General features: G+C 46.4%; 1 protein-coding gene across 5 annotated transcripts in view; it reads left to right on the top strand.

Annotated features, from left to right (window-relative positions):
- Positions 1-12,510, top strand: part of CATSPERG (catsper channel auxiliary subunit gamma) — a 97,269-nt gene that overhangs the window by 35,067 nt on the left and 49,692 nt on the right. For 4 of the 5 annotated variants that reach the window (XM_075606845.1, XM_075606844.1, XM_075606846.1 and 1 more), the window contains 4 exons: positions 4,482-4,544; positions 4,707-4,890; positions 5,808-5,935; positions 9,028-9,124. In XM_075606845.1, the coding sequence (XP_075462960.1) occupies positions 4,482-4,544; positions 4,707-4,890; positions 5,808-5,935; positions 9,028-9,124 (472 nt within the window). The remainder of the gene's footprint in view (positions 1-4,481; positions 4,545-4,706; positions 4,891-5,807; positions 5,936-9,027; positions 9,125-12,510) is intronic. The other variant, XM_075606847.1, reaches the window with a different exon arrangement.

The raw sequence follows: 12,510 nt of genomic DNA, 5'->3' as shown, positions 1-12,510 counted from the left end.
CAGAGCGGGAGTGGTTCCTCGCAGGACAATAACACAATACTTCTCACACAGTATGTAAAAGAAACAGTAGCTTTACTATCGGTAACCATAACCTTGCATGTACCATAACCTTTCAGTATTTCTCATGGAGGAGACACAGTAGAGAACGCGTCTCGCAGGACGCGACCCTTCACCGTGTTCCCACACGTGTCCAACACCCCACACCGCAATCCCCAAATGTGTGCGAGTGTGTGTGACTGCGCAGCCACTAAGATGAGCAATGTTATAGTTGGTGCACTTTAATGGATGTTACCTGCAGCGCTCAGGCCTACAAACAATCTTCACAAAGGATCCGATGATGCAGAGCTGTCTGCGCTGTCCTCCGGGGTGATCCCACTCGGAGGGCTGATAGTGTCTCTGAAGAGGTCTGGTCACAAACCTCTGGGATGATGCTGTAGCAGTCTCTGTGTCCCTAACTCAACACACTAACGTGACAGGTTCCTATTCTAGGGCCTGTCCCTGCATTGACTACAACTGACTGGGACTCAGGGCCTAACTGGGCCTGGGGATATTCGGGCCTAGTGTAGAGGCTACATGCCTCTCTACACACAGAGCTCCTATCTCTTCCCCTTCCTGATCTTCTCTGACTAGCGTGCTCCCCTGTGCAACCTCCTATCCTCTTCCTGCTGAGTTCCTGTCGCCCTATTGGCTACCTGGCGTCACCTGGTCTGGCTGAGGCTCATGGGACTTGTAGTCCCCGATTCTAGGCCCCCTCTGGTTGGTCCGTGCTTCGCGCGCTACCGCAGCCATTCTCTGCTCATGCGCGAACTCTCGTCTGACGCGTTGCGCAAGTACCATAATGGCGGCGCCCTGAACGCTCAGTCCGCAGCGGAACCTTCGGTGCACCGGAGCACCCCCTTCACGCTCTGCAACCTTCCCTTATTCTCCCATTGCAGCGGAGGTGAGGGTAAACCTGGGGGACCTGGCTACACAATCTAAAAACACATCTTATAAAGGCTGACCTTTCCTCTATATATTTCTGTCTCTATTTGGGTGATGTGGTTTCCAGAGTAGACAGCAAACATCAAAACACCATCTAGTCTTGGGTGTCAACATACTAGAGAACAGGGAAATGGTTCTTTATGTCCTGGGTTCTGCAGACAATTTTGCAATAGCTACAGTGGCGGCCCACTTTAGTCTAATGCGGCCGCCACCGCGGGTAATTTAAAACCGCGTGCAAACGCGGCTGTTTTGTTTTTTCTCCTGATGCGTGCCGTGCGTCACTGGTGAGCCGGTCACGCGTGCCAAGGTACCGCCAGCATCCCGAAGATGGAGGTTGAAGGCGGAGTAAGGCCCAGTGACGCGTTGGGTACGTACTGTCCCTGTGTTGTGCATTACTGGGATCAGGAGAAGCAGAGGCGGAGCAGCCAGGGGGTCGCGCGTCATGGACCGGAGGAAGGGAAGACGCGGCTTGTGCGCGGCCAAGTTCGGCGCCAGCCGAAAAAAGCCCCGGTATGGACCGGGTAAATGTAAGAATTAAGCTGGCCGCAGCAGTATCCTGAAAATTAGTAAGGATCGGTCTTTGCTAAGAGCGAAAAAAAGCATTAATTTCTTCCACAAAACAAACACTCCATTCAGCTTCATACAGACAAAATGGAGTCCCATTCTCAAGATGGTGGCATCTTGCATTCACCCTAGACCACTCCTCCCTTGACCAACAGTCCAGATATATTACAACCTTCTTCTTAGAAAATATGACTATATATATATATATATATATATATATAGTCCAGAAAACCAGGCACTCACATCTGCGTATATCCGTGACGAAGCCAGTTGGTGAACACGTGTAGAGTGGGAGTTTACGGCGGTGACCCAGACATATTATTCAGTACCCTACCCTTATGCTGACCTGAGAACTTTTTACCACCCTTACTACACAGCTGATAAGTATACAAGGAGATCCTGTGCAAACCTTCTACCCTTTACTTAGGATTTTCCTTTGGGGATGAATATTATTTTGAATTTTTTGATTTACAACAGTGAGTTCATGTTTAACTCTTGGACATTCTGAATATTTCTGTGTTCCATCCATCTGCCTTTAGTAACTCAGGGATTTTTTCCTAGATACATTGCAGTTGAGATTATATTCTCCTTTACATCTGTTGCCATTTTTCAATTTGTGTAACTACTTGCAGTTATCTCATCTTTCTGATGCATGTGTGGTATAAATATGTTGTGATATTAGCACTTTGGTGCTTGTAGTCCTCGGGTCTCTGTGATTATATTTTTGACCGGCTGGTCTTGCATACCTAAGAAAGATTATTTTTTCTTGGGTTTTGCACACTACACCTTCTTTGCATTAGATTTTATTTAGGAAGTTGGTGCAGTTAGCCTATCCTGTCATTCTGATATGTGTATCTGATGTTTATTCAGGGTCCCCCCCCCCCCCCTTTGGTTTTAATATGTTGTTAGCATGTTTTATTTGAATACATTAAAGTTTGTAATATTTTCAGTGGATATTTTGAGTGCTCGTTTCTGAGATTTTTTTTGTCTTGTTTGTGTTATATCTTATCCTATAATTCTTCAAAAGTTCAGGGGAGCGCCAGCGTTCACGTCACCGGCATGAAAGAAAATAACAGAAACAGCATGGTGTAGTACAATTTCAACCCGAATGGATACTGTATAAGTGAAAAATATTGTATAAGTGAAACATATTCCACTCACACTTTCCTCCTTTTCATTAAAGCAGTACAGAGATACTCCTCTCTCTGAATGGAGCAATGGGTCAGGAACTCCACATATGTAAACCCCTTTGTTAATCTTTTCTTTCCATCCGTGGTTGGTATACCCAGGAAATAATAAAAAAATACTAATTGCGCAGTATATCTCAAATTGTACTAAAATGACAATAAAAGCATATAGATGTACACTAACATTCAGTACATATTGGCAGTTCGTGGTACGAAATCCCGACTGATGTTCAACCTATTCACCGGTACACACTCTGTAAGGATCACTTATCCTTTCTCAAAGCACCGACCGGTCTCTTTCATTTAGAGGAGGCCTGCACAACTCGTTAAGCGAGAAGGGCCGAACTGCTCCAAGGAAAAAAATTTGGGGCCGCACGGGTAAAATCATCATCATCATCATCATCATCATCATTATCTCTCCTCCAGCACCTCTCATCATCATCATCCTCATATATCTTCCCCAGCACCCCTCATCATCATCCTCCTCCTCATATCTCCCCCAGAACCCCTCACTATCAACCTTTGCGATACTCCCCATCTATCTCTCATACCCCCATCTCTCCCCCTCACCCACACACATAATACTCCCCCTCCACATCAAACACACAATACCCCACTGCACACCACACACATCCCACCCCCCTACACCTCACATCATTCTCCCCCCCGCACCTCACATCATTCTCCCCCCCTGCACCTCCAATCACCCCCCCTGCACCTCCAATCATCCCCCCTGCACCTCCAATCACCCCCCCTGCACCTCCAATCACCCTCCCCTGCACCTCCAATGACCCCCCTCTGCACCTCCAATCACCCCCCCTCTGCACCTCCAATCATCCCCCCTCTGCACCTCCAATCACCCCCCTCTGCACCTCCAATCACCCCCTGCACCTCCAATCACCCCCTGCACCTCACATCACCCCCTGCACCTCACATCACCCCCTGCACCTCACATCACCCCCCCTTCACATCACCCCCCTGCACATATCCCCCCCTTGCACATCACCCCCCTTCACCTCACCCCCCCTGCACATATCCCCCCCTGCACATCACCACCCCCCTCCCCTTGCACATCACCCCCCTCCCCTTGCACATCACCCCCCTCCCCTTGCACATCACCCCCCTCCCCTTGCACATCATCCCCCCCTCCCCTTGCACATCACCCCCCTCCCCTTGCACATCATCCCCCCCTCCCCTTGCACATCAGCCCCCCCTTGCACATCACCCCCAATCCCCTTGCACATCACCCCCCCCTGCACATATCCCCCTGCACCTCACATCACCTCTGATCACGGCGGGACTGCGCGCGCTCGCTCGCAAGCAGCGGGCACCGGAAGTGCCGCACTTGAGAGCGGGCTCGGCTCCCCCGGGGAGGAAGGGGAGAGCGGGCTCGACTCGCGGGAGGAAGGGGAGAGCAGGCTCGGCTCACGGGAAGAAGGAGAGAGCGGGCTCGGCTCACGGGAGAAAGGGAGAGCGGACTCAGCTCGCGGGAGGAAGGGGAGAGCGGGCTCGGCTCGCGGGGGCAGGGAAAGGGGGCTCGGGAGGCGGGGGGGAATGCAGCCACCGCCGCGGGCCGCACAGTGAGTGCCGGCGGGCCACATGCGGCCCGTGGGCCGCGTGTTGTGCAGGCCTAATTTAGAGTATATTTTCTGGTTGTGTTAAATACCCTACATTAGGGGTGTGTGTATGTGTATATATGTGTATATATATATATATACATAGCCTCTTCATTTATGTTCCCTTTTCCAGCCATATGCAGACCCTGTTCACAACCCAACATGGCGCTGGTGGAAAAACATGGAACAGTACTCGGTAAGAGAAGCTCGTTTTTTGATGACGGTAGCAGCTAACTGTCCAGAAAAATACCTGTGTATCTTTCATATATGTTATATATGCCATCTATATATGCCACCATAGTCCTCGAAATGAGTACATTCTTCATGTTTTTTACTATTATTATTTCACTCCCTCCAGGAATATTTCTTTTATTTAGCAAGTGACAGGAAATCTATCGGAGGGGCTTACATCGACATGACGAGCTACGTGAAAATCTATGATCTGCAGCCTGACAACGCTCTGCCACATAATGTCTACCTAAACAAGAGGAACACCTATCAGTTCTCTGTTTACCTAAGCATCCGATCCACTAAGGAGAGCAGTAAGAAAGCAGAGTGACCTCTGGACTCCAGATTGTCAGGGGCAGGCTCAGATACTCCTGAGTTTATATTTTATGTAGGATGACCTCCTGACTCAAGATTATCAGGACAGACTGAGACAGTCCTGGCTTTATTTTCTAATGTAGGGTGACCTCCTATCTGCAGGTAATGAGTGAGTGGCTCAGACATTTCTGGATTATAATATAGAATGAACTCCCGATTAAAGGTTATCAGTGACAGGCTCAGACAGTCCTGAGTTTATATCGAATGCAGCATGACTTCCTGAGTGATGGTTATCAGGGACAGATTAAGGCTGCGCTTATAGTGCCGGCGACAGCTATGCGATGTTGCGGCAAAACAAATGCATTGCCGCCGCCTCGTGCGCTTATAGTAACCGAGACGGCACGACGGATTGGTCGTGATCGCTGGAAGTCATCTCTATTTGATTTTCCAGCGACTGTCGCCTGACCACCGCGTCGTCGGCACTATAAGCGTAGCCTAAGACAGTCCTGATCTATGTAGGCCTTGTGTAGTATAGTTGCTAAATTCCTTGATACATTGATGCTAAGAAATGCATAACTACAGTATCAATTCCAAGACAAAATACCCTTTGTGCATAAACCCATATGTAAGGTTTGACCAATGGTCTCAAGTTGGTATCACCACCTTTTTACGCCCTTATGGAGATGGGAACTGGGAACTGGTGGAGGTTAGACAAATAATCTGTAAAGTGGTATCACCACCTCCTTCCTACTGATAATGATACCTATTCCTATACAGCTCAGAAATGTGTTGATTTTCCCCAGTAGCTTGTTTGCCAAATTTTAAGTTACCAGGCATCATAGCCTATTTCTTCTCATGTGGTCATTGAAATAAGAAACTACAGATGCAACCAAATGTTTCACTCACTCTTCCTTAGCCGGTGAATCGTCAATAGAGAACTCCTTGTCTGGCATCTGGCTGACAGTGAGCATTTCCCACCCGGACTTTGTTCAGGTGACGGTGAAGCGGCAGGACATAATCAGCCACGGAGTCGTCCTGTATATGGTAAGAGGGTCATCATCGGATCCTATTATATTAACCACCCATGAATCCTTATACATTTGGGATATCTAGCACCACCTTCATAGCAATCTGCAGAGCTGTGGAGAGCTGATGTTGATATTCTTTTCTTTTTTTTTATACGTAATTATTGTATTATTCTTCTTTTTAATAATTTAATAAATATTGTAATATTGCTAACATCCAACCAGTGCTCAAAGTACCTTCAAAATAGAAGTGCCTGATTTCAAGAAGTTCCAGACTTGTTAAATAATGGGGCAAAGCCATTTGGACATAATTTCTGTAAGTTTATAAATAAAAAGTATGGTGTATTCTTGGTTGGTAAATAAATAAAAGTAATGTAACTGCATACCCCTCAGTTCCATGACACTTTGACTACTCGGCCCCAGAAATAACGAAAGTGGGAATTTGCTGCGTGTCATAGCTGCCTATAACAACCCTTCCCATCTTTTGCTTTCTTTGCATTCTTTTAAACCACATTTATAGATGTGGGAAAAAGGCAGGAAAAATGGCACTCAAAGAAGCAGAATACATTGCATTATAATTAGGGATTTTGTTTTTAGTTTTTAACTAAAAAAAAACCCACAGATTGATCATCTTGAATTTTCGGTTAAAACCAATAAAGTGTGTGTGTGTGCGTGTGTGTGTGTGTGTGTGTGCTGAGCATGCGCATTTTAAGTGAAACTTCTTTGTCTTGTCACTGTTTTGTCACAGAAATTGTATTTGTAAGGGTGATGTTTTTAATTAAAAATCAAAACATGGGGGGCGTGGCCAGCAGCCGAACTGTGCAGAAGCAAAGCCACAGAGCTCCGTGCGGCAGTAATTGAAAAGGCACTAAAAAAACCCCCAAAATTTTCCAAAGTGCGGCGAAAAAGTGCCTCACGAGTGAGGGAGCCTCACCCCGCACTCCGTGAAGCCCCGTGGCGGCGATCCGAGCGGGCAACGAGCGCGGATGCACGAAGGAGAGACAGAGCCCCAGAGCCCCTTCAGGCATGACTGCCAAGATGGCCGCCGGACGAAAGTGAGAGAGCCCTGAAGCGGCGGTACCAAGCCAGATAATCTGCTCGGCGAGAGGTAGGGGGGAAAGCGGAGGGGGCCCTGACTAACAGGAGCCAAAGCCAAGCTAGGCTAAGAAACAAAGGGAGAGTGAGAGGGAGGGCAGCCACTGCACAACAGCTGGGCTGGTGCAACGTGGAGTAGAGGCCAATTAGCTTGCACACTGCAGGAGAGCTGGCAGATGTGAGTCTACCCCCCCCCTGGCCCCCACAACAGACCCACCTAAGAGCAGCCCAGGCCAAGGGTGAGGGTACCTGAGGGTGCCCCCCCCCCCCCAACAAGCTATTGCAGCAAGCAGACAATGAACACTAAAGCAAAGAATTAAAAAAGCACATTGTACACCTAAGATGGCCGCCGGTGACCTGTGACAGAGGGGAGAGAGGAAAAGTCAGAGAGGCCTGTAGGAGGCCCTATTGATCCACAGACTGCATACCACGAGCATTATCTGAACAGCAAAGCACGAAATCAGACGCTGAACAGCCGAGCACATGCACGTCCCCTCCCCCCCCCCCCTCCCCCGACCCCGGCGAAACTCTAAAGAACCAGGGTCTATGCACTTAGACCCATGCGCTAGTAAAATGACCAAGTGAGGGGATGCAACTGTGGTACTGAGATAAGCCCAGAAGAAGAACAAGATTTACTCTGAGTCTCTATAACCCAGCGCAGACAAATAAAGCATAAAAAGAAAGATTGAGGACTGACACACTCGCACACCCTCCAGCTGAGCGCTGGCGACATGGCTCCCCCCAGAAAGTCAGGGAAACCAGAAGCCTCCACGTTCTTCACGAAAAGAAGCACTACGCCCTCACTAACAGGCAAAGGTAAAGCAGCACAAGCCCTAAACCCAGAGGAAATGGACTCGGGCTCGGACGCAGAGCAAAACCCAGACATCAGAAACGAGCTAAAAGCCTGAGTTAAAGAAATAAAGCAGACGTTCCACGATGATCTGCAAAGCGCAATGCAGAGCCTCCACACCAGGGTCGTGGAGGTGGAAGAACGGACAACAGGACTGGAGGTAGCCGTGGAGGAGGTCACCGAAAAGCTAGTGGAGACGGACGGAGAAATATCCCAAATAAAGGAACAGATTGCCCGACTCCAGGATGCCCAAGAAGAGGCAGAGAATAGATCACGGAGGAACAATCTCAGAATCTGTAACATCCTAGAGTCAGTCCCCAATGAAGAATTCAAGCCCTACCTCAACAGACTATTCCAGAGTATCCTCCCTGAAGCTACCAACGCTAAGCTGGAACTGGACAGAGCCCACAGAGTATACAGACCGAAAGAATTCGAAAACAGAGGGCCCAGAGATATAATTACAAGGCTCCACTATTATACCATCAAAGAGGAAATATTCAACAAGGTCAGAAACCTAGACAAGATCACCTTTGAAAATGCAGAACTACAGAACTTCTCAGACCTTGCACCAACAACAATCGCCAAAAGACGCGAACACAGAGAAATCACAAGCTACCTGAAAAGTAAGGACGTCAGGTACAGATGGGGCTTCCCCTTCCGCCTCCAAGTTTCACACAAGGGAAAACAAGCCACCTTAAGAACCCCAGAGGAAGGACCGGAATTCATATCCGCGTTGGGCCTAGAGATTGCAGAGGAATTAAAGAGCGGCACAACGAGGACACGCCCACAGCCGAGACGAGAATGGTGGTCCAGAATGCCAAGGAATCCAAGATAACTTACCATGCCCCAAACACTGAGGCTTGATAACCTGAACTTGGCAAAGCTCTGAGAGCATAGGAGAGACAGGCTCATCCCACTTGGTGCCCCCACCCCGGACTTTCTATGCCGGTTCAAATAGAAGGTTGCGAGCAACGGAGGGCACGAGGGAGAGAAAAAGAGAGTAGAACAACTAAACAATTGATAGAAGCAGGAATAAGCCATTATTATTCCTCTAAAGACTTTGTTTAGCTTAACTAACAATGTAACCGTGTTCCATTTTACGTTATGATTGTTCCAAAAGTTTGACTGTTGTGTTTTATCTCTTTATATATGTGTTCTTGTTCCAGTTTGTCTCACTAGAAAGGAAGGTCACCCAACAACCCGGACCAACGACGTGGGTCCAAGCAGAGACGCTGACTGTATACATTCGCAACCTTTCAGACTGCAAGTACCACATTGCACCCCACACACCCCCTTCACTTTTTCTTGACTCTGCATGTCCCAAACAACCCAAAAGCAGAGTCATAGGCCCAAAGCAACAGAGAGCCCTACCCCATACCAGGTTAAAACCCCCCAAGGTAATTTTAGTTCTACCCCCCCCCCCATTCCATCCCAATCGATACACACTTGTATACACCCAAAGAGACACAATCACAAAACAAGCTAAAAGAAGATCTAGACAACCCGTAAACCCCCAATGGATACCCAATAACAAAAAGATGTCCGTAGCGATTATCTACGCAAGATATCTTACACAAGTACATGGCTAAATTACTAAAGCTAAACACCCAGAATGTAAAGGGACTAAACTCACCCATGAAAAGGAGACTACTGTTTAGGGATCTCAAAGTTAGGCAAAGCGACATACATATGATTCAGAAAACACATCTAAATAGAGAAGATACAGTCCGGTTAAAAGACAGGAATTTCCACCAAATCTTCCACTCACCAGCGATAGATAAAAAAGCAGGAGTAGCCATCCTGATTAGAACCAGCATCCCCTTTGAAGTAGAAAAAATAAAAAGAGATAAGATCGGCAGAATGCTAATTGTGTCAGGCAAACTGGGCACAGCTGAACTAACACTAGTATGCCTATACGCCCCTAATACCGACCAGGAGAGCTTCATCAACGAGGCCTTCGACATAATAAACCAGAACAAGAAGGGCTACTTAATAATTGGAGGTGATCTTAACACAGTTATAGATTGCACTAACGACAAGGCGAGACTCACGAGCAAAGAGCACCACTCGAGATTGAGGAGCTCAATCGCCCTTAAACAAAACATAAAAACGAGCGGGTTGGTCGACTCTTGGAGATTAATGAACCCCATAAACAAAGGATTTACCTTCTACTCAGCCCCACATAGGCAATACACCCGCATTGACTATATCCTTATATCTAGAGAATTGGCTGGCCGGATAACAAAAGCAGATATAGACAATATAACATGGTCAGACCACGCCCCGGTATCATTGACCATAAGAGACATGCACCAGAGGCCGACCGGCACACTCTGGCGTATGAACGACCTCCTACTCAGGATCCCAAAAAACAAAAAAGCCATAGAAACCGCCTTGCGAGATTATTTCTCACTAAACGACAACGGCCAAGTCAGCGACTGCACAGTATGGGCAGCACACAAAGCCACTCTAAGGCGCAAGGTAATCAGCATTGCCTCTTATAGGAAAAGGGAGAGGATAAATAGCCTCAATAATAGCATTAGTAATAACGAAGAGATTTATCAACAAAATCCAACTGATATCGTTAGAGCCACGATTGATAAAGATAGATTAGATCTTAAAGGTATACTGATAGAAGACACCGAGAAAGCAATGAGGTGGACAAACCAGGCCTTTTATGAAAAAGGCAACAAAGCAGACAGACAATTGGCGGCCAAACTTCGAAATAAAACAGCGAGCCTTAATACTGTATATGTAGCATTAACACCAACCAAAATAATTTAACTTATAACCCAGCCGAAATCAACAAAGGGTTCGTTCAATTCTACAGCGACTTATATAACCTGACAAACCCAGTCCGAGATAAAAGGGAGCTAGAAACAAAACTAGATGAATACATAAAAGGATCAAAATTAACCAAACTAGATAAATCAGAATCTGCCCATTTAGGAGCCCCAATAACATTTGAGGAGGTATCAGCAGCTATTAAATCCCTCAAGAACTCTAAAGATCCGGGCTCAGATGGGTTCACTAACTTCTACTACAAGAAATTTGAAAACATACTGAAACCATACCTAGTCCGATGGTTCAACAAAATTCTAGATGGTGATGACCCGCCGAAAGAATCCGTAGAAGCCTCCATTATCATACTAAAAGAAGGGAAAGATTCTGCGCTATTTTCTAGCTATAGGCCCATCTCTCTGATCAACACAGACATAAAACTATTCCCCAAAATTTTAGCAACTAGATTGAACCGAGTTAATGTTATAAAAAATGCAGTGACCCGGCGCTCCAGGTGACAACAATACCCCAGTCCAAAGATCAGTCCATGTGGATAGGGAAAGTTCTTTATAAAGTTCCTGTTGAGGAAGAAGTGATGATTCAATTTCTGGCTGTTGCTTCCGAACTCCTCCTATGGTGTAATAGAAAAAGGAAAAAAGACCATTGCGCAGCCACAAGAACCAATGAACGACTCCAAAAAAGGATTAAAATAATAAACTTACAAGCATATTGTATCAATGTTCCTTTGAGAGAATCTGTACTTTAACCACCTTCTTTTCCCGGATCTCACGAATCCCCCGTGTTGTCCGTCATAAGTCTGCTCACTCTTCTGTTAACCCTTGGCAGCCTTCACTTAGCTATAAGCTATTCATTACCCCTTGGCAGCCTTCACTTAGCTATAAGCTATTCATTCACTTATTGTAATCACACATTTAATGGTCTTAGTGCTGAGCTATAGGGTTTATTCATTTTAAGATTGAACCGAGTACTAAACACCTTGATCCACCCGGACCAGGTGGGGTTCACCCCAGAACGCCAAGCTTCCGATAACATTCGGAGAATAATTAATATCATTCACAACAGTAATACGAACCAACGCCCCACCCTGATCCTGGGGCTAGATGCCGAGAAGGCTTTTGACCGAGTGGACTGGTCGTTTATGTTTTGAGTTTTCAGAGAGATGGGCATACACAAAAATTTCATCATGGGCATTAAAGCATTATACTCCAACCCAATAGCTACAGTACGTACCTCAGGATACACTTCAGCACCATTTAAAGTCTCCAATGGAACTAGACAGGGATGCCCACTCTCACCTATGCTGTTTGCCATGTGCATTGAAGTATTAGCATCAAGGATTAGGGAGAACCAGGGGATAGAGGGAGTGCCTCTAGGAAACAATATATACAATGTGTCCTTATTCGCGGACGATACCCTAGTTTCCCTGACTAACCCAGTAACTTCTCTAAAAAAAACTATTTGATACATTACACGAATTTGGCAAACTATCAAACTTCAAAGTGAATCACACTAAATCAGAGGCTATAGGCCTACACATACCTAAAGAAACAGAGAGCGCGCTAAAGAAAACATTCCCAATAAAATGGATGCCAGACAAAATGAGATATCTGGGAGTGTACATTTCTAGACATTATGATGATATCTATAGAGCAAACTACCCAAACCTTATCAAAAGCTTGAAAAAAGACCTAGAGGTCTGGTCAAGATACCAGATATCCTGGTCGGGCAAGATTATATCAGTAAAAATGAACTTGCTACCCAGAATACTCTACCTATTCCAAGTGCTTCCAGTAACCGTCCCAATCTATGTAATAAGAGACCTGGAAAGAGAGATAACTAAATTCATC

Source organism: Ascaphus truei, chromosome 7, assembly GCF_040206685.1.
Source record: "Ascaphus truei isolate aAscTru1 chromosome 7, aAscTru1.hap1, whole genome shotgun sequence".
Classification (NCBI taxonomy): Eukaryota; Metazoa; Chordata; class Amphibia; order Anura; family Ascaphidae; genus Ascaphus; species Ascaphus truei.
Note: the sequence above shows the minus strand (reverse complement) of the source record. Positions and strands in the feature narration are given on the sequence as shown.